This window comes from Pteronotus mesoamericanus, unplaced genomic scaffold (assembly GCF_021234165.1).
Source record: "Pteronotus mesoamericanus isolate MK-2021 breed Mesoamerican mustached bat unplaced genomic scaffold, CSHL_Meso_final contig_24, whole genome shotgun sequence".
NCBI classification, from domain to species: domain Eukaryota; kingdom Metazoa; phylum Chordata; class Mammalia; order Chiroptera; family Mormoopidae; genus Pteronotus; species Pteronotus mesoamericanus.
Genome location: NW_026555100.1, coordinates 11,726,850 through 11,749,241, shown reverse-complemented (window position 1 = coordinate 11,749,241; position 22,392 = coordinate 11,726,850). Strand labels below are relative to the sequence as shown.

The 22,392-nt window shown below is 33.7% G+C and overlaps 1 protein-coding gene across 2 annotated transcripts in view; it reads right to left on the bottom strand.

Annotated features, from left to right (window-relative positions):
• Window positions 1-22,392, bottom strand: part of CTNNA3 (catenin alpha 3) — a 1,483,556-nt gene that overhangs the window by 273,149 nt on the left and 1,188,015 nt on the right. For both annotated transcript variants that reach the window (XM_054572720.1, XM_054572719.1), the window contains exon 13: window positions 582-733. In XM_054572720.1, coding sequence (XP_054428695.1) covers window positions 582-733 — 152 coding nt within the window. The remainder of the gene's footprint in view (window positions 1-581; window positions 734-22,392) is intronic.

Here is a 22,392-nt window from a genome sequence, read left to right as displayed (position 1 = left end):
TGCGCTGCGCCCACAACCAGTGGATTCCTCTTGGAAAGCAGACTTATACTTGGGAAGATAGCACATATTTCCCCAGAGACAACTTCCAGACTGGGGCAGTTGTTCCTGGCAGCTAGAAGAGAGATTTGTTACAGAACACTGTGATTCTCTGATCTAGTATGAAAAAGATTGGCCATAGAAATAACTTGTTGTGATGACCTTTCCCTACCAATTTCAGTACAGTGATCAGAAAAATCTGATACTTTCTTTCCAAGAAAAGAAAGCAAATTACTTTATGCATTTTTTTCTTTGGCTCCTGATCATGCTATGTGACAGCTCAACAAATTCTGCATACAACTTTTATCATTTCTGCACACAGGACAGTTAAAGGTGCTTATTTGCATAAGTTATAACCAAATACACAAGTAAAAGTATTGTTTGTGACAGTATATCTGACTTTGGGATGCATATGAATTTCTAAATTCTACTGGATTTCAATGTTGACATTATGGCATAGAAATAAAACATTTCTTATAACCATTCCAGGCATTCCAGATGGTAAAGAGTGTCGAATAATTAAATGGAAGGTAAAGCAAACTTACCCGAATCATCATGACTGAGCATCTGATATCATGAATTGTATCATAGATCTTCTTTGAGATGTCCACAAATTGATTATCATCAAACACATCCAAAGAGTTTCTATTTAGGGCTTCCAAGGCGACATTCACTTGTGTTACAAACTCAGGAATTGCTGTTAAAATTGATAAGAAAGGGAAGATTGTCCTGTTTATATTTTCTGATTTCTGGACTTTCCAGGAAATTGAGAATCATATTTTAAATAAATATTGGATTAGTAGAATTTTAATTATTTCTTAATGTAGAGAGACAAAACATTCTGGCAGTATAAACTTGAATCTCTGAAAAGTAAAAGGAATGACAAAAGAGATATTTTTATGGAAATATTTTAAAAGATTATATTCTCTTTTATGTCATTTTTGTTTTTATCCAAGCCTGGGTCATATAATCATTTTTGATCCCATCCATTATGAGCTCCAAGAAATTCCAAAAAGATTTGATATATATAACAGTTGAAATTGTAAACATAAAGATATTTAAGGAAAGATATAATTGGAGTTGCTAAATAAAAGAAAATTTAATTAAAGATACTAATTATGTATCATAGAAATAATAAAAATACAGTAGACTTTCTTTGGTTAGATATTTTCCCTATTAAAATATCATCAAATAAATTGGTGATTTTATAATCATAATGTTTTTAATATAACACAACATTGAATGAGTGTAGGGATACATCTATCAGTAAGGCCAATCCATAGGTTGTCTTTTTTTAATATGATTTCAAAAGTCTCAATTTAAAAATTTCCAAGTTTACTTTTAAGGTTAATGATAGAAACATTCATTAACTCTTTACTAGATTTAAGTCACTTTTCTAAGTGCCCACTGTGATTAAGTCTTAAAACAACCCAGGTATTAATTTAGAGTTAATAGTTGAATGACAAAGACACAGAGAACTCAGTAATTCTGTCCAGGGCCATTCTGCTAATATATAATGCAACAGAGATTGAATTCAGACTGCCAGAATGCAGAGCCCATACTCAACTACTATAATTATTATATTATATTGTATTATATTATATTATATTATATTATATTATATTATATTATAGAAACCTCTGCCCCATATGAAGATGAAGGATAAAAACCGATGAAAGCAGTCATTCTAAACTTGAAAGGTGGAATTATTTTATCTGGTACAAATTATTAATAAATATTATTTTTCTACATCCAAATCCTTATCTGCATGAATGGCATGTCATCTCTTGCAACCTGTCATGTTTTTGATATGAGGAAACATTGGTGATATACATGGAAATTTATATATTATGAGTCCCCTGTTTCTTCTACCTACTAAAATGTATCATCTATACCCTACTTCTTAGCCACTATATCCATTAGGATTATCCACTGTGCTCTTCTCCCCTGTCTATTCTCTAGGCACACTGTCCAGTGAAAATTCAATTTCTTAAAGTTAAATGAAATTTAAAATTCAATTCCTCAATCACACCACATTTGAAGTGCTCAGTAGACATGTAGCTATTGATTATTAATTTGAGAGTGGAGATAATAGAACATTTCCATCATTACAGCAACTTCCATTAGATAATAGTACTCTAAAGTGAGATCCCATCAAATAGTATTTTTCTTTCAGTGGATGAGATAACAAAGCCAAGGAGAAAGCTAACTCACACCACTTTGCCTAGAAAAAACTAGTCTCAAACCACAATTCCCATTTATATGAAAGTAATTCCCAAACAATATCTCTAATCTTGATCATTTTTCCTGAATTCCAGGCTTGCATATTCAACAGTCCATTGCAAAATTCTATCTGAATTTTTCATGACACCTCCAATTCTTTTTACCTAAACCTAAACACAATTTTATTCTACCTGGAAAACCTGATTTTCTTCTACTATTTTCTATCTTAGTGCCCAGTAATCCCTGAAAAAAAAAATCAAAGTATCTTCTTTGATCTACTCTTCTTCACCCTATTTCCAAAGTTTACCAAGTGCAATTTCCTCAACCATGTAAATATATGTAAGTTCATTTCTAATTCTAGCCAGCTGCTTCTAGTCATTATTATGCCCTGCTTCAGTTCTCGCCATAGTCTTCCTGCCTAAGTTCTCATCCTTTACATTCATTTTAAATATAACCTTATTAACAAAACCTACTCATCATTAGCACAACAGTATCTACCACAAATAGATGCTTGATAAATTGTTTATGAATGAGTCATGTCACAACACTGTTTACAATTTTTTGCAATGGTTTCTTGAAACTTTTCCCTTTTTGCATCCCAATGCCCAGCCTGGTTCATAGTAGGTAATTGAATGAAATGAGTAATTGAACAAATGAATAAATGAATGAATATAATATAATATATAAAAGCCAGGCAGAAATGTATGTACAATGCAACTGTGGTCTTCAAATCTCCGATGGCCTGTCATTAACAAAACTTTATTCATAATCTTCCCCACTAAAAAAAAGAGAGTTTTTCTCACCTACTAAACAAGAGTGCCATACAGTAATTTAACTTTATTAACATCGTCAATCTGTACATACATCTCTACAATAATGAAACTGTTCCATCATCTTCCTATCTATATCTTGGCAAAAACAAAAACAAAAAAACAAAAAAAAACCCAAACCATAAAATTATGTAAAGGTCTAGTGTTCATTGTCCTATGAGATGATGTGAGAAAGAGTTAGCGTATTTTAAGGAAAATAGCTTTTTCATTATTAAAACATGATTTCATTTAAACTCTTCTTGGGGCTTTTTACTAATAAACTAATATTAGCTCCCATTAAAATAAAATCTTTCAGAAGCAAATGTTTAATTTCTGAAGTACAGATGGAAACTACTGCTTCTCACTCTAACAGCATAAATGTACTATTCAGAGCAGATATGTAATACATTTCTCATTTCATTAGTTTAAACATCAGCTGTGGGTGTGCTTTGCTCATACTATGGACATATGGTTGCCTGGATCAGATTGGGAATAAATTTTTTATGCTTTCAAGAAAATATAAACTGAATATAATTAAGTAGCCACTTAATGGTAATTTAGAAGGAATAACAAGTTGATAAACGTGTCTTGAATCCATAATCTACCTAAGTTTCAAGAAATAAGGTTCACTTATAATATATCTTCATATTATACAATTATTGATCAAAAGGGGAATATGTTCAACAAATGCACTTTAATAAATTGAAATATCAGGTAGGATAAACTGTTCTGAACTTTGGTGCACAGCCTTTGGGTCAATACATTGTCAGTTGTAAATTTAAAGTATCTCATCTATTTTATACTGCCAAATTTGAAGTCAGTTCTGAACTCTTTAGAGGTCTCTATGTTCTCTCTCGACTTAATTCAGAATATAAAGAATAACTAATATTCTTTGCTCACTCATCTTGGCTAAGCATTTTGCTTAGCAAATTGGCTTAGCAAAAGCTAAGCATGTGCTAAGCATTTTACATGCATTGTCTCATTTAATCTTCACAGCAGCCATGTAAGGCAGGAAATATTACTACCCTGATTTTACAGATGAGAAAACTGAGGTCACTCTGCTAATAATTGGTGAGCTGGTATTTGGAAATACAGAGTCTGCTCTCTGAATGCTAAAGCTGCACTGTTTCCTTTGATAAGTAAAATTCTTGGGGCTTCTAAACTGCAGTGTACCTGGGGTCCTTAATGTTAATTGTCTGGCAATGAGGTTAACAAATCTGTAGAGCCAACTTCTCCTAAGCCTTGAGTCTCACTCTGGTAGTAACTCAAGAATTGTTTTTCCCTTCTTAATCCTTGCTATATTTATTACATGCATTTGGAAGTTGGTAATGGTACATAATTGTTGGATTTAATAGTTAAAAAAAGGCATTCACACTTTTTACAGGTTATCATCTCAAATGATATCTCCAAATTATATTTTCTATCATTAATAAAATGCAGATTAATAAAGTATTTCTAAATATATATTATCTTTGAAAAATACTAATGATAAATGGAATTTGGTTTTGAAAGTTTATGATATGTTCATCAATTCTTTACATTATGCTAAGTAAATGGGAAAGGAGTAATGATAGCGTAAAGTGCAATTAAACATATGCTTGACATCTCCAAATGCCTCATACTCTTCATTTTTAATAAATTATTAAACAAATGTTGATTATTGTGGTTTATATTATTTTAATATTTAGGAAGCCAATGTTATGCATGATAAATGTGTGCAATCCCTCACAGATTATATATCATAAAATGCAATGACTTGTGAGAGTTTTGTCAATTTTTAAATGAAAGAATCAGCACCTGAGTGACTGAGTACTTTATGAAATATTACACAGTTAACAAAAGCAGTACCTCCAACCTCACCATACTACTCTATACCTACTTTTCAAACCTTTGACATATCTAGAAAGATAACAACAGAAAAATAAAATAACAAAGAGAAAAGACTTGTCATGGCGTCATAATACTGATAAATTTTTTCCTCTGGCAGAGACCATTTTTCTGCATATGAAACTCTGGATCATTTAACTAGCCTGGGTCTCCAAGTTGGTGTATCTCCAGTGACAGAGACTTAGCTATTTTCTATGGAGTTAAATTAAAATTTTGATGTTCTTAAATAATGTTAATATTGATAAATATATTCCTTGATTTAAATGTTTTAGAAAATAGTCAAGGATGTAGCTCTTTCATGCTTTTCCTCACATCATTTACAAATTTGTCATCATAATTGGTTAAGAGATTATGAATATTTAAGTATATAAAATTGGACATGGACTAAGTAATGTTCTATGATGACCTTTGCTCCCTTTTGTACCACTGTATTTTCATGTAATTCAGAAATTGCCTCTTTAAATTTTTTATTAGTTTTCATGTACTTTTCAGTACAAATTCTCAAATATTTTGATTATCAATGCAATTTCCTACATTTTCAAACTCTTTTCACCTGGTATAATAGCCAGCCCTCAACATGGCCCACAATGACCCCAGCTTCTTGGTATTCATGTCTTTGTATACTCCTTTCCACACAGATCTGTGTGTCAGTAGAACATAGTGTAAGTGATGGTATGTTATTTCTTAGACTGTGTTAAAAATACATCAAGGATTTCATCTTGGTCATTCTCTCTCACACATCACTTGCTCTGGGAACTTTAGTCATTATGTTATGAGCTGTTTTATAGAAAGACCCATGTGACAAGGAACTTTGGTTGCTAGACAATAGCTAGAAATGATATAAGACCTTGGACCAACAGCCATATGAGTAAATTCAGAGATGGATCCTCTAAAACAAAAAGTGAATCCAAAAGAGCAAGACATGGGGCTGAAGAAATGGAGTTGGAAAAGAAATGTTCTGGAGGTATTTATGCATGTTGTAGCATGGGGACAGTAAGTAAACATGTAGATACTTTTGGGATCCAGTGTTCTCCCTATAGAATAAGGGAAGTTCTACTATGAAATGAGATAAGACAAAGAAGAATCCAATGGAATGGGATTGCATTGGAGATGTCAGCATGAACTCATGATTTCATATACTATAGTAACATATTACTATATGAACATGTATGTCCATTATTACTATATGAACAAATGAATTTGTTTTGAATTTTTAAGGTGAATGATACTGAGTTGCTTACACTTTACTGCTTTCTAAAATTGTGTTGTGCAATACCATAGCCACTTGAAATATATTGCTATTTAATTGTACATTAAATAAATTCAAATTAAATACATTTAAAAATTCACTTCCTCAGTAAGTATAGCCCACTACATGTGGCTACCATTTTAGTATAGATGTAGCTCAGTTCCATCATTGTAAAAAATTTTTGTTGGGAAGCACTGTTCCAAATATTTGCAATTATTTGTTGAGCACCTGCCATATGTGGGACACTGGTTTAGATTCTGGAAGAGTGAAATAGATATCATCTGTGTAGTTTTTCCCTGTATATTTCACCAGTATGAGTTATAATCCTTTGAAAACACCATCTCTGGCACTTGCAAATGCCCCAGGCTATAGCAAAATTGTATATCAAATTCTATCTACTAATACTATTCTCATCTTTATTGGTCAGCATGTGTCCCTGTTGGTATGAATATAGGTTACTAACTAAACAAAGAAATATATTTTTATTTGTGCTTTGAAAAATTATAGATGTATTTTTCATATTAATTGTTTTAATACCATAAGGATTATAGGATTTCACATATGATGAAAGTATACTAGCTGTAATATATGTTAAGAATGTCTGGGATTTCTGTTACAAATTGTTTTTACTCCTACTGAATTATAATTACTTGAGTGATTTGCAATGTTACAGTATAAGAGTATAGACTCAATCTCACTGACAGAGTGACTTCACTTTCCCTATAGTATCTGAATACATCACAGTTTGTATGAGCTTCCTATGTACAAGGTGTACGTGATTAAGGCTTTTAAAGAACAAATTTACTTTTCTTATATCTGACAATCGTTTATCTTGAACTTTTCTTAAATTTCAGAGAGCTCAAGTTAATATAGTTTAAATATATAAATATATTTAATTCATTTAATAGATATTTTTCTAGAAAGCTGAAAAGAAACTGTGAACTTCTTGGGTAAGGAAGCCTATTTTATTGAATTACTCCTTTTACTAATATTTCAACTAATGTTGAAAGAATGTAGAAAACTCATTTTAAATGCAGTAGAAAAATTTGGTATTTGAGGCAAATAAAGTGACTTCTTGTATAAATATTTACCTTCTGATTTTTTTTTTTGTAAAGCTGGACTCGTGTACATTGGTTTACAAACACTATTTTAAGCAACTTTACTATAGCAAATTACAATTTATACCTATGCTAAAATTTATAAAAATATTTACAGAATTCCAGAAACATATGTACCAGTATAAGCTAGGACTATGAAAAGTCGGACAAAAAAAAAAAAGAGTTAAAGTTCTTTTGAAAAATGATTCATGGATCTATCACAATCATATATCCACTCTGTTCACTTTCTCTGGCTGTGTTGGGTTACAAGCAGAAAACCATTTTAAAAAAATGAATGGATTGGATGGGAGGAGGGGTAGATGAAAGAGATATGGGTAGTTCAAAGAAAAGGTGGTTGGATAAAGCACAGACATAAGATGTACAAGTGAATGAAAGGAAAGATTAATTTTTATAACTTTCCTACTTCAAAAACAAGTCTAAGGCTGCTTAGAAGAGAGACAAGGGTACAATAAACTTTTAAAACAAGCTCAATATATCAGAAGTCACATAATGAAAGTTGGAGAATAGAAGCATAATTACATCGAAAATTCTAGTGTTAAGGTACAGCAAGCAATTTTGTATAAAACTGATTTCTTGTAAACCAGGCAAAAGTGAAGCAATGAGTTACATGATTCATATTTTCTATAAAATGAAACTGAGCACTTAGAAATTTTGAGTTTTTTTCCTCAACATTGTGTGCTAAGAGGAATGAATGCATCAGTTAGATATTTGCATATATTTTTTTATTAAATAACATAATGAACAGCAGCATTCACAAATAATGTTACAGAAGAAGAAAAAGCATTTTTTGTAAGACTATTTCTTATACAATATCAGCATAATCTTCTTCAGGAAGTTAGAGTACTAGTAGTAACGTACTTTTAGTTTTGTTTGCACTGTTTGGTTTTCTAATATGATACAGAAATAGGACTTAGAGAATTTTGATTGTAGAAATTTAATAGATAAATGAATAAATTATCTCAGCATGACTTTTGACAGGAGTGAATCACAAATTATTTGAAATTGATGTCAATAGTGAGTGAGTTTTTGAAAAATGGACATTCAGGGTTATCAGACAAAAAGATAAACCTTCCATTTGTTTTAGATAACTAAGTGTTGACAATGTAAATTGATATTTTTTATGAAAATGAAAGTGACTTGTATTCTTGCTGCAGGAAGCCTCAGATCTGAAATCCAAATTATGATAATCTATCAGAAAGCAACCACCACAATATTGGATGCATAAATTATACTAGGATAGGAGGAACTAAATATTGATTGGTTACTTACTAAGTAGCAGTGATTTTACACATTTTGGAGGCAGTAGTGTATGGTGGCGATATGTTTAGGTTTGCAGTCAAACCTAGTGACTTGGGGGTCACTTTCTTCTCTGAATTTTATATGCATTGTGTTCCCTAGAGTTATGTAAAGCCATAGCTCAGAGCAAATAGTAAATTAACCACTAGGTAAACTTGATCGGGACACAGTGGTTTTTGAACTTTACCCTACATTGTAATCAACAGAAAGACCCATTAAAACACAGATGGTTGGGCTCCACCCACAGAGATCCTGTTTAGTTGGTTTAATATGGAAGCAAAAGAATTTGAATTTTGACAGGTAATGTTACTGGTTCAGGGATCACATTTTGAGAATTACATGTAGCAGATACACTTAGTTGGCTTCCCAACACTCATTATCAACATCCTTACTAAAAGAACAGTAAATTTGTTCAGGTATCCAAACAGCAGGAAAATGCTGTTCTCGGATCCGGGGTAAATCTTGATTATTATCCAATCATTTCTCTTGTCGGCGATTGGTGTAAAGAGATCAGGCACCCTGTTCTTGCCAATAAGAATTAGGGAAGTGCACTGGGGGAAGGTTTCTAGGGAAGGTTTTCTTATTCACAGGGAAATATGAGACAGATGATCCCTTTGTTTTCTCTGGACATTTTTCTGTCTAGATGTGACTCCTAGAACTACTGTGGCCATCTTGCAACAAAGGAAAAATCTGTCATATCCAAACAGCAGAGAAAAAATATATGTGTTTTTGTTAATGCTGAACTAAACATCCCTGGACTTCTTGATACACGAGTATAAATTTGTAAAACTTTCTGTCACTCAGAGTTGAAAGAAGTATCACTGATGATGATATAATTTAATTTTAAAATTAAACCTACTTTAAAGATGCAAATAAGTGAGACTTGGAAGATCACTCTTAATTACTATTAATAATTAATAAAGCCAACTTTCATACATGTTTCTGCTGGCTCCAAAACCTGTGTTCTTTCCACGGCTCTTCATGCCAATGATGTTTTTGACATTTTTTAATTTAAATTGTTGCACCCGTCTGAGTAAATTTTCTAAAACTAAGCAGCACTGGAACACAAAGTCTTTAAACTCAAATTTTCTCTGGTATATCGCAACCTAGGTATTTGATATCACTGTATTCCATACTTTTCAAACTTTTAAAATTATTTTAGTGGGAGAGGAATAGAGAGAGAGAGAGAGAGAGACCTCAATTTGTTTTTCTACTTATTCATTGGTTGATTCTTGTATGTGTCCTGACTGGGGATCTAACCTGCAACTTTGGCATATTGGGATGATGCTCTAACCAACTAAGCTACCCAGGCAGGGCTCCATATATCTTAAGTTCAAGTGTTAGTACGAAAAAAATGAGAAAGTTAAAATATACTTAGCAATGAACAGGTCACAGAAAATATGCCCTCATTAACAATAAAGGGGTCTCTTTCATTTAAATATCTTAAACACTAAAGATATCTTATGGACTGTGATTTTAACTCAATAACAAGAACATCCTGTAGGATGATTACATTTAAAAACTAAAAGAATCATCTTAAAATTAACACCCAAATTAAAACTGAAGACATAAAATATTAGAGATTTTGGAACTGAGATCAGTCAAGCACCATATCCTTTGCCTTGTTGATAACAGAAAATATGTACTTGTACCTGCTTTCTTTAATAAATTTTATTGAGTTCTCTACTCAAATCAGCTAGGTGAATGTTTTTTATCTTGATTCTGTGTTGCATAAGAGTAGAACTATATATTTTGTATATTTTTTTTATTTTTTAATTTATTTACTTTTTAAATACATTTGTCTCTGCCTCCCCCCCCACCTCTTTCCCTTGCCCCCTTCCTCCTTCCCTCCCTCAGCTCTTCCCCTTTGGTTTTGTCCATGAGTCCTTGCTATATGTTCCTTGACTTTCCCCTTCCCTTACCTTTCCTTGGCCCCACTTCCCTCTTGTCTCTGTTGATTTCTTTTCCTTTCAGTGTTGCTGGTCATATTTTCCTTGCATCTTTGCATTGTTGGTTAGGTTCCGCTTATAGGTGAGATCATATGGTATTTGTCTTTCGCCCCCTGGCTTATTTCGCTTAGCATGATGCTCTCCAGTTCCATCCATGCTGTCGCGAAGTTTAGAAGTTCTTTTTTTCTTTCTGCTGCGTAGTATTCCATTGTGTATATGTACCATTATTTTTTGATCCAATCATCTACTAATGGGCATTTAGGTTGCTTCCAACACTTGGCTATTGTAAATTGTGCTGCTATGAACATTGGGGTGCATAGGTTCTTTTGTATTGGCGTTTTGGTGTTCTCAGGGTATAGTCCCAGCAGGGGAATCACTGGATCAAAAGGCAGTTCCATTTTCAGCTTTCTGAGGAAATTCCACACTGCTTTCCATAGTGGCTGCACCAGTCTGCATTCCCACCAACAGTGTACTAGGGTTCCCTTTTCTCCACAGCCTCGCCAGCACCTGTTGTTTGTGGATCTGTTTATGATGGCCATTCTGACCGGTGTGAGGTGGTACCTCATGGTGGTTTTGATCTGCATTCCTCTGATGGCTAGTGATGCTGAGCATCCTTGCAAATGCCTCTGGGCCCTCTGTATCTCCTCCTTAGAAAAGCATCTGCCCAGGTCCTTTGCCCATTTTTTGATTGGATCATTTGTCTTCTTGGAGTGGAGTTGAGTGAGTTCTTTATATATTTTGGAGATCAAACCTCTATCTGATGTATCATTAGCAAATATATTTTCCCATACGGTTGGCTCCCTTTTCATTTTGCTGATGTTTTCTTTTGCCGTGCAGAAGCTTCTTATTTTGATGAGGTCCCACTTGTTTATTCTTTCCTTTATGTCCCTTGCTTTAGGAGACATATCCATGAAAAAATTGCTGCGTGGGATATCTGAGAGTTTCCTGCCAATGTTCTCCTCTAGGACTTTGATGGTGTTGCAACTTTTATTTAAGTCTTTTATCCATATTGAGTTTATTTTTGTGTCTGGTGTCAGCTGATGATCCAATTTCAATTTTTTGCATATAGCTGTCCAGCTCTCCCAACACCATTTGTTGAAGAGGCTGTTATTGCTCCATTTTATGCTTCTGCCCCCTTTGTCAAATATTAGATGTCCATAGAGACCTGGGCTTATTTCTGGGCTTTCTATTCTGTTCCACTGGTCTATGGGTCTGTTCTTGTGCCAGTACCAGATTGTTTTGAGTATGGTGGCTTTGTAGTAGAGTTTGATGTCCGGTATTGTGATCCCTCCTACTTTATGTTTCTTTCTCAATATATTTTGTATATTTTAACCCAGATTACATTGTTCTTTGTGATAATTGAAATGTTAATTGCCAGCTATCGTATTGGTAAAATTAAGTATTTGAATTAGATATTTCCATCATTTCTTGCACCTTCTATTTACTGCCTATACAAATGGAGCTCCTAAATTACTATTTGTCTCTCATTTCATTTCATGTGGCATTTGATTACTTACATTGCATAAACTGTAAACACCTTTCAACTCAACATATACAAAAATAAAGTTATTGCCTCTTTTACCAAATTTGCCATCATTATTATATTTCCCATTTTAGTAAATATAATTACCATCACCCAAGCACCTAAAGAAGATGGCAGTGAGTTATTCTTGCCACCTCATCTCTACTTCTAATCCTCTCTTTCATCATTGGTTATCTTTTGCATCCTATATAATTCCAAAATCCTAATTCTTTTGGAAACCTCATTATCATTGCTGTAGTTCAGGTCTTCCTATCATATCTCATATTGACTGAGATGATAGCCTCTCTAACTCCTCTGCACGATAGAGTCCTCAAATCTATCCATCTCACTATCACAGTAATTGTTCTATCAATGTTCACCATTTCCCTGACATGAAGAAACCCTTTGGCAGATACTTAATTGTTGAAAGCATGAAAACCAAGCTCTTAATCATTGCATTCATTGCCTTCGTTTTACTCATTACTCCCCTTCAGCTCCATCTCCAGTAATTTCACATCTGTCATTTTATGGCTCAACCATTCAAAACCGCTTATAGCTTCCCCAACATGTCATCTTATTTATACTTCCCTGTTCTGTTCATTATTTCCTAAGGTATGCTCTTCTTCATTACAGTAATTTCTGCCTCTCTTTTAAAAGTCAATACAGATAACAACTGTTTGGGGAGTCTTTTATGACTTTCCCCTTTTCACAACCCACACCTCAGAGTGGGTAAGTATTCTGCTGTTGTGCTCCATATACTATTATTTGTCACCCTATTTTTATATTCTACAAAAATAAGGTACTTAGAGAAGGTACATTTGCATAAATTGAGTGTGTCTCCTAAGTGTTTGGTGTTATCTCATCAGCTTCTCTCACCAAATTAACTCCTCCCTCTCCTCATACACTTTCCACAGTTGAATCACTCAGTCAATCACTAAGCCTGCAGATTTAGCCTCCCAAATATGTTTCTGGTACATAGTAGTTGTTCAGTAATTGTGCATTGAGTGAATATGCTTTTCTAGCTCAAGTTCTTATAATTCAATGATCTATGTGTTCATGAACTGAGAAACGTACTTCATAAGTTGCCTAATTTTACAACTTGAGCTCAATAAATTTGTTTAAAATAATGTACTTACTAACTTTACCATTAGTTAAGGAATTATTGAATGAGTTGCAGAACATTTAATTTAGGTTTCTCCCTATGGAAAAGTTCACTCTTCAATTCTGCTCTGTTCTTATTCCCTAAAGCTCTGCCACTGCAACGCTTGCTCTGCCACTACAGCACACACACAGTACATTTAGTACTGATGGACAAAGCTCTTGAAGTTAAGAGGATTAATTAGGATAAAACCTGAAATACCCAAAGCTAACACCAATTCCATGGGTCAGCAAAAATGCTCTGAAAAACTTTCATTTGTGGCGAGAAAAGCTTCCCACATATTTTATTTTTCTACCTTTAGAATTCTCCAAGTCATCAGGAGTCTGCCTGGAGAAGTAAAGAGAAAAACTATATGTAAGCATTTTTGTTGTTTTTATTCTTAATAGTCTTAGATTTATCTGTTCCTTTCACCTTAGAGGACCTTATTACTATGCCAGGTGTCCATTGTCCTCAAGATTCCCAGAGATGTTCAGTAAACTTTCAGATCTCAGGCTATTTCCTATGTCCTTTGGTGCATTGCTTTTTTATTCCTCTATCTTGGTAAAAATTATTTCAATAGATATCTATTTATCTATACATGTAATTAGCTCTATGTCAGGAAAGCAAAACCAAAGTTCAGTGAAATTAAGTGTTTATGCCTGGAATTGCTTAACTAGTAGAGGGTGATTCCGAAAATAATTCTAATGACCAAGCTTTATTCTTTATGCTTTTGAATGCCTACCTTTAAAAGGTTAAAAATCTGTTTGAAGATGCAAGAAGTACAAAGTGAACCTCATGGTGGCCGCAAGTATAGGTTTTATCACATATTATAATGCAACCTCACTAAATCATCTATTATATTTTTACCTGTGTTTCTTTCCCATTGCCTGTAGAAAGCAAGGCAGAAAAATGTAATTGCCATAAAAGAAACACATAAGCTCTAGAGATATTAAAAGTATAGTGAGGTCATATCCATTAAAAAAGATGAGGGAAAATTCTCATGGAAAACGTAACATGGAAAATCTTGGGCCCTGTGAAATGGCTAAGATATAAACAAACATAGGAAGGTAAGTTGGGAGACAAGTATATTACATAAGTAATAGAGCATGAGAAACTTATGTTGTGATTAAGAAGTTAGAAGAAAATAGAGTTTACATTGTAATTACTATCAATATAGTAAAATGGCAAAACAGCTAAGTCTGAGATGATACCAGATTGTGATTTTAATTCCAAGCCAAAGAACCTGTACTTAACTTTGGTAGATGATTAATAGCCTTTGGGAATTTTGTGAGATTCTAACATGGCTGGCAGTTAAAAAGGAATTATTTCATACTTGATATGGAATAAAATTTCTTATACAATATAATTTATTACTTTTTTCTGGAAAGTAATCAACATTCCTGGTAAAATAACCAGCATAATTTTCTGACTTTCAGATTTTTATTGACTTCTCTTCTAGGAAGTCAGAAGTTAGACTTGCCTGAACCAACCCTCATGCTAAGAGCCAATGAATTTTTGACGTAAATGTATACAATCTAATGTTGCTTATCTATCTCTTTTTTTTCCTATGAATGGCCTCTACTAACTTGATATATTTAAATTTACTTTTCTAAAATTACCCCTCTTACCGCATGTTTGAAACATAATTAATTTGCCTGAGAAGATATTTAAGAGGGAAAAAAGAGGCAGAAATGAGGGAGGGAGGAGGAAAAGAGAGAGAGAGAAGAGAGAGACTTTTACATGTGCATAGAGACGATAGTTGGAGCTTTGACAATAGGCCAAATCACAGAACTTTGACGAAGATCTTCATTTTGGAGAAAAAATTGTAGAAGTGAAGTTAGCCAAAGTGATAGAGATAAGCAGAGACTTACAAGGAGAATCAGGGGAACCTAAAGTTTAAAAAGGTACATTAAGAGAGATATGCTAGGTGTCATACTAATTTTCTTATATTTGCAAAGGGAAACCTGGCCATCGAAATTAAATGTATCTTTGCTGATAGTATTTCACAACTTTGAGAAAGAAGAAACTTTTATTCTTTAGGTGATTGATTACCTGTTCACATGGCAGGAATATCTGCATCATACGGGAAAAAAATGTGGAAATCAAAATGACTGCTCAGACATAAGATGAAAGTAGTTTTTGATACTCTTGTTATTACTATTACATTGTGATAGAGGTTTATCAACCTAAGACTTCTTTCTTTCTTTTTAGCATTCATTAAGGAAACTGCATTTTCTAATGCATTGTAGGAAAAGTGTCTCACACAATCAATCTAAGAATAGGTTAAAATGCATAATCATTGGAAATCTCTTGAGAGAGAATGGTAGTCGAACCACCTCTTCAGCCAGAGAGCTGAGTGACACTGATTCTATCTGCATTTGTAATGGTGCTGACTGCATTTCACCAATAGGAGGATGGGGACGATGGCACCAGAATTGAAAGGTTAATATTGAAAAACGTGGGAGGCTGGATGTATAGAAGGCTGCGACAGAGGGATTGCCTGCAGAGAACATTTGCAACAATGCGGTGTCAAACAGTCACCCCACAAGACAGAAGCCAGGATAACATACCAGCCAGAAGGAATCAAAAACAGACTCTGCTGACCCAAAGGCGACAAGGCCACAGATGTCAAGCGCTTCCGTTAGTGACTGCTGCTGTCAACTACCAAATAGGCTCTCTCCTGGCAAGGACAGCAGGTCACAAATCTCAGTTATTGCTTAGGAAATAACCTGTCAGCACCACATCTCTGAACATAAGGACAAGATAACTGTCCCAAGTTCTGTCAGGCAGAAGTCCCAGTCATCTGAGAAAGTGGTAATATGGAAAATTGTGCATTCTAATTAATATTATCTCTCACTAACCCTTGCATTAATTAAAAAAAAACATTTTGGAAGTAGAAATAACATTTTGTTGTATTTGGTTGTTTTTTTTCCAAAATCTTTCTCAATGCAGTTATTTTTAAATAGCATAGATAATAATAAGTAAAGAATGTCCATGTTGAATGATTAACCATAATCAACACTGATTTTTTTCCCATTTTCTGTTTTCATTTCAACCAAATGGAATAAACACAGAAATAAGTTCCAAATCTATTAAAAGCACGTTTGGTTTATGTAGTAGGAAAATTAGCCAATTATTAAAACAAATTTTTAAAGATTTATAGGAAGAGTCATGCAAATGAAATTGCCCTGTCAGAATATTTCATGACTTTTACAGGGTAAAGGTAAAACTGTATGATTCCTATTATACTTTCTCAGTTGTTACTCAAATTGATTATAACCATAAAGGAATTTCATATTCTGATTCATCACCATGTTAAATGACTATGAACTCATCTAAACAAAAGCATCAAACTCTGTTTCTTCTTCCTAGTATGACATCCACACAACAAGGTCTCTTTAAAGATGGTCATCACATTTTTTATTTATCCCTAAATGCACTTTAAAAATAGCTAAAGCTGAAATAAAGAAAAAACTAATCATGCTCGTTGATTGATTTTGGAAACTAGAGGGAATTATATAATGCTTATAATCCAAGGGAGGATTATCTGTATGGATTTCAAAACAAGATCCTACCTCCCTAAATGTTGTGGCATTTTAGAAAATGTTGGTTAAGTGTCATGCTTTACTCACAGCTTTAAAAAAGTCATAATCCAAGAGATTTTGAAAGCTTAATTAGCATACACAAACAACAAACAGAAAAGTAGAAGTACTCAGGAAGAAATATGTAAAAAAAACACTGGAAGTGTTAAATTAAAATCAAAGAAAGAACCAGGCATGTTTTTCTCGCTCCACTGAGAATCCATGCCAAAAATACTAATTAGTGTTTTTCTTTTTCTTGTCTGCTCTCTTTAGGCTGATACTCCCAATTTTGTTTATCGTATACAAAACTCGTAGCATTACATCATATCAGTGAACTGAAAACCTTAATGAAACATATCATACAAGCAGACAGATTCTGTGAATTTATGTGTGAACTTACACAAGACAGATAAGTATGACAGCAGATGTGGGGGTGGAGGGAATCTAGTCCTATATACACATTAGAGAAGAAAATAGGATTGTTCCTTTTAGATTCATTCTTGAAATAGAAAACAATATGTTAAATAATTTCTAGAGAAATGATGGAAGCATAAACTTGGAAAGAAACATCCTGAAAAGCAGGTTCAGATAACATTTAATCTTATATTTTAAAGAAGGAATTTTATGCATTAAAATGTAAGTTTTACATCTGTATCAAAATTACTCTTGTCTCTTGTCCATTTTGTTAAAAGAACCATCCTATGTTCCTTCAATCTCTCCCCACTCCATGTCCTCTACTAGAAAACATTGCCCCAATAAAAGTGACTTTAGGAAAAGCTCATTCTTGTTGTCTTATATAATCATTGCAGAGATGGGTAATTACTGGGAATTCTGCAGTTCAACAATATCATCAAGGATCGGGCTCTTTTTTGCTCACTCTGCAGTCCTTAGTGTGCTGGCTTTTGTACTCAAGCTTACGGCCACGTGACTACAACATGGTGACAGCGGCTGAGCTTCATGTCCACACATGGCCAAATGCAGCAAGGAAGGAGGTTGAAAGTAGAGCACTCAATATCTCCCATTATTTATCTGGGAGGGGAAAATTCCCAAGAGCTTATCTTTTTGTCTTCTTATCCAGTAATGGGTGACATGGCCATGACTAGCAGCAAGAAAAAGAGGCATGCCAAACTTCTGGCATTTTGTAGGTAAATAGGTTGGGCATGGGGTTGGATTAGGGACACAGATTGGCAATGCTCCTTTGACCTCCGAATGGAAGTCACATATATAAAGTACTTTAAAAAGAATAGTGATCAAGAAATAAGCCAGTCACCCCGAAAATAATAGTAGTAGAGATTCAAGAGCAAGATACTATTTGGATAACAGAACATCTGCCCAAAATGAGGCATATATGGTAGCCATCTGACCTGACATGGCAGTTTAAAGCAGGAATTTAGATGATACAATATTTATTTTGCTATGTTTGTTATTTTTAAGGTGAGATTGAACATAGGAATAAAAATGAAGGCTCTACAATTTCATGAGCTAGGATTAATGAAATATGTGAAGAAAACTATGAATTCTTTATAAAACCGAAAATTGCTGAAATTTCTAAAACCTTTGAGAAATGCAAAAGAATCTTATGAAGCACAAGAATGGTGGGGGAACATAATTCAACAGCATTAAAACTAGCGTTTTTGGTTCTTTTACTAATTATTTCATCAAGTGAATAATAGTTATTCTCCTAAAGTACAATTATTTCAATGACAACTGCCAAGGTAAAAAGTCCTATCATGAAAGCCCATACAGAGACAGAAAACTCAGAGGTGACAAATATGCAGTGAGGAAATTGCTCTAAATTCTGGCTTTACTCTTATAAAATCCCCAAGAATCCATATGCCTTTTTCTGTTGCATCTTTTAACTATTTGCTGTTGATAGATTTCAAGAAACAGGGAAATAAAGGATGAGTTTCAAAAACCATTTGGAGTAAGGAGAGTCCCAGGCTTATGTGGTATAAGTACTGTGGTTCTCATCCAACCTCCTGCCATGTTTGCTAAGAGATCCAGATTCAGGAATGCTCAACAAATAAGAGTAGAAAAATAAAAATAATGTACACTCAGAAATAGTAATAAATAAAGATAAATAATAAAATAAGGAACAATAAAAATAAAAATTACCATTAGAATATCACAATAATTTCTACTGATAAATGCTAAAGCCAGTCAGCAAAACAGTAAGAGAAACAGCATATTTACATAGGCTCAAAATTCCCCTGCCTACACACTTATTAAATAGCATGATGCAAACTCCTTGATTTTCATGCTTCTAGGAAGTAAAGCTTTATTTCCCTTCTCTGGAGTATGAGCTGGACTTGGTAACTCATGTCCAACAAGCAGAGCATGTAAAGGGAAAAGCAGTAATTTTATAGTGGAGAAGCATGATGGATACTACCTTAACCAAGTGACTGAGATCAACATTACCAGTCATAACTCATGTTGCATCACAGACCCCTAAATTAGATGATAATCATATTTTATGTGTATTCTTCCCCAAAATCCATAAGCCCCATCTAATCATAAAACTTTAGATATACCCAAATTGAAGGTCATTTTACAAGATACCGGATCAGTGCTCTTTAAAAGTAACAAAGTAAAGTATATATTAGAAAAAAATCTATAATTAATACCCTGTGCTTCTGCTTTAGGAAACTGTAAAAGGAAAACTGAATCCAACATAAGTAGAAGAAAACAAATAATAAAAATTAGAAAAGAAACCAATGAAATTGAAAAAAATAAAATCAATAAAATTAAAGTTTGCAATGCAGATGGCCAAGGGACATATGAAAAGACACAACCTCAGTAATCATCAGAGAAATGCAAATTTAAAACACAATGAGACATCATCTCACACCTGTCAGGATTGCCATTATCAATAAATCAACAAATAATAGGTGTTGGTGACACTTTGGAGAAAAAGGAAGACTGGTGTACTTTTGGTGGGATTGCAAATTGGTTCAGCTACTATAAAAAATAGTATAGATTTTCCTCAAAAAATTAAAAATAGAACTACTATATAACCCAGGAATCTCACTTTTGGGTATTTATCCAAATAAATCAAAAACATTAATCTGAAAAGATATATGCACCCTGATGCTCCTTGCAACATTATTTACAATAGCCAAAATATGGAAACAACCTAAGTGTCCATTGACAGATGAATGGAAAAGAAGATGTGGTACATATACACAACAGCATGTTACTTGGTCATAGACAAGAATGATGTTGCCTCTTAAATCTGTACAGTGAAGTACCCTATGTCCAGTCTTTTGCTCTTAAATATGTATTCTAGAAAACTTTTGCACCAGATGCACCAGAACTAAAATGAGCATAGCAGCTTTATATATAATAAAAAAAGAAATGGTGGTAGGAAAAAAGAAATGTCTAAGTAATTCATTTGTTCCTCAGTGCCATGAGTGCATTTTGGAATATTTATATAATGAATGAATACATCTGTGTTTCAAAAATAAATGAAAAAAAGAAAGTTGCAGAAGATATTAAAAATAAATTTTGATCCTAAAATACAATAATACAGAAGTGTATCCACACACACACCATTCATACATATACCACAAACACACCTACATATTATATTATTATATTATTTTAAATATATACAATTATAATAACATGAATGAAAATGATCAATACAAATTCAGGCCAGTGATTACCTCTGAGAGGAGAGGTTGTAGAGTAAGAGTTAAGTACAGATATGTGCTTCATTTATTATTAGTATTGTTTTAAGTAATACATATGTTATATTTACTCTGGTATGTGAGATATACTGCATGTTTTCCCATAGTGAAAAACAAAAATTTCAGTTGTCTGACCTTTTAATGGTTTTTGCCAACCCCCACTTCTGCCTCCTCCTAGCCCTTGCCTGTTCTGGCATCTGATCCTCACCTCCTGCCTACTACCTGAGACCTAGTATAAGGTACTACTGAACATGCTGCCTAAAACACAACATAAAAGTAAAATTTAAACTTAGAATGACAAATGTTATCCCCCTAGGTACATAATTATCATTGGTTTTATTAATTTTATTGCATACATGTTAATTCCCAAGTGCTTCTGCAGATTTCAGTAAAAGAATTTGTAATAAAATACTGATGATGATAATGTATCAAACACATGAAAACAAAAAAATGTAGAAGGAAAAACAAGATGAAGCAGTCAACTTATTTTCTCAAGTGAACTACATATTTGGTTAATTATCCTTAATAAATCATTAATCCTATAGTGTTGTTCTTGCAACCATCCTTCATGAAATCAGAGAATGTAAGTTAAAATTCCATTAAGCAAAAGATAACTATAACAAAGAATCAACTGAAAAAAAAATCATGTGATTTTCCATTCCAATGGTACCTTATACTTTTCTACAACTTTCATAGCAGAAGTCTTCTATTGATTAAACAGTCATTTTAAGCATGACCAGGTTTACAAATAAGAAACCTAAGCTCCAGGTAGGTTAAAGACTCATCTGGGTTTATGGAAGAGTCAATGCCAACTCTGACTCTAATGCTGCACACTCAGAGAGAATTGTCGCCCTCCTTAAAAGGGACAATTTATATAAAGTACTTGGTACAGTGATGAACACACAGTAAGTGTTTAATGATAAAGGTGAATTCTCTCTCCTATACCCCCCCCTCATTTATCAGTTCCATGCAGCTAATGATCTGAGCTCTGGATGCCAAGTCTCAGCAATAATGTGGATTTGACAGTATCCAAAACCACACTGTGGCTCTTCCTATCCAGACCCAACTAAATAAATTTTTGCTAATGTGTCACCTGTCAATTTTTATTACACTTAGGATTTCACATGATCCCAAATTCCAAATAAAAAATAAAAGTATCTAGAGAATTAGAAAAACTCCACATTTTAAGCAATATATAGATACAGTGTCCAGATACTTAACTAATTTTTTTCCACCTCCCATCTGGCATCACACATAGTGGACAGATCACAAAGCTGGCCATCAGCCACCTGGATCTTTTTTTCTGTTGTTCGACCTTTGGCAAACCATGTAATTTCCCTGCATCTCATCCTCCTCATCTAAAAACAGGTAGTTTCACAAGATATTCAACAAGGCCCCTTCCTGTTCCAAGTCTTCATCTTTGTTTTTTTAACTATCACAATGTACAGTATCTCCTCGTTACTGCCAATGTAGAAAGCCAAATGACAGCTTCAGCCGCTAGTGTCTCTCAATAATGCACTTCAGCGACAGCACAGAAGGGCTCTGTGAATCAGCGGTGGTGCCAGAATTAAAATTTACAGTCACGTCTAATCCAATCCATTGTTTTTCTACTGAGCCATACTGCCTCATACAAACTCCACTTAATAATAAAGCAAGATTTAAAGGGCAAAACTCCATGGTTATACATCAGCATATGCAAGGATAAAAATGAAAGACGTTGCTATAAAACCACCTCACCATAATGACTGTTGACTATTTACATAGCTGCAAATAATGTGTACTTTATGCTCTTGTCTCACAGATGGCAATATTTGGTTCAAAGAATTATGGTGAAGTTTTAAAAAAAATATTACAGACCATTACCCATATGGCCAAAACTCTGCAAACAAAGGTGC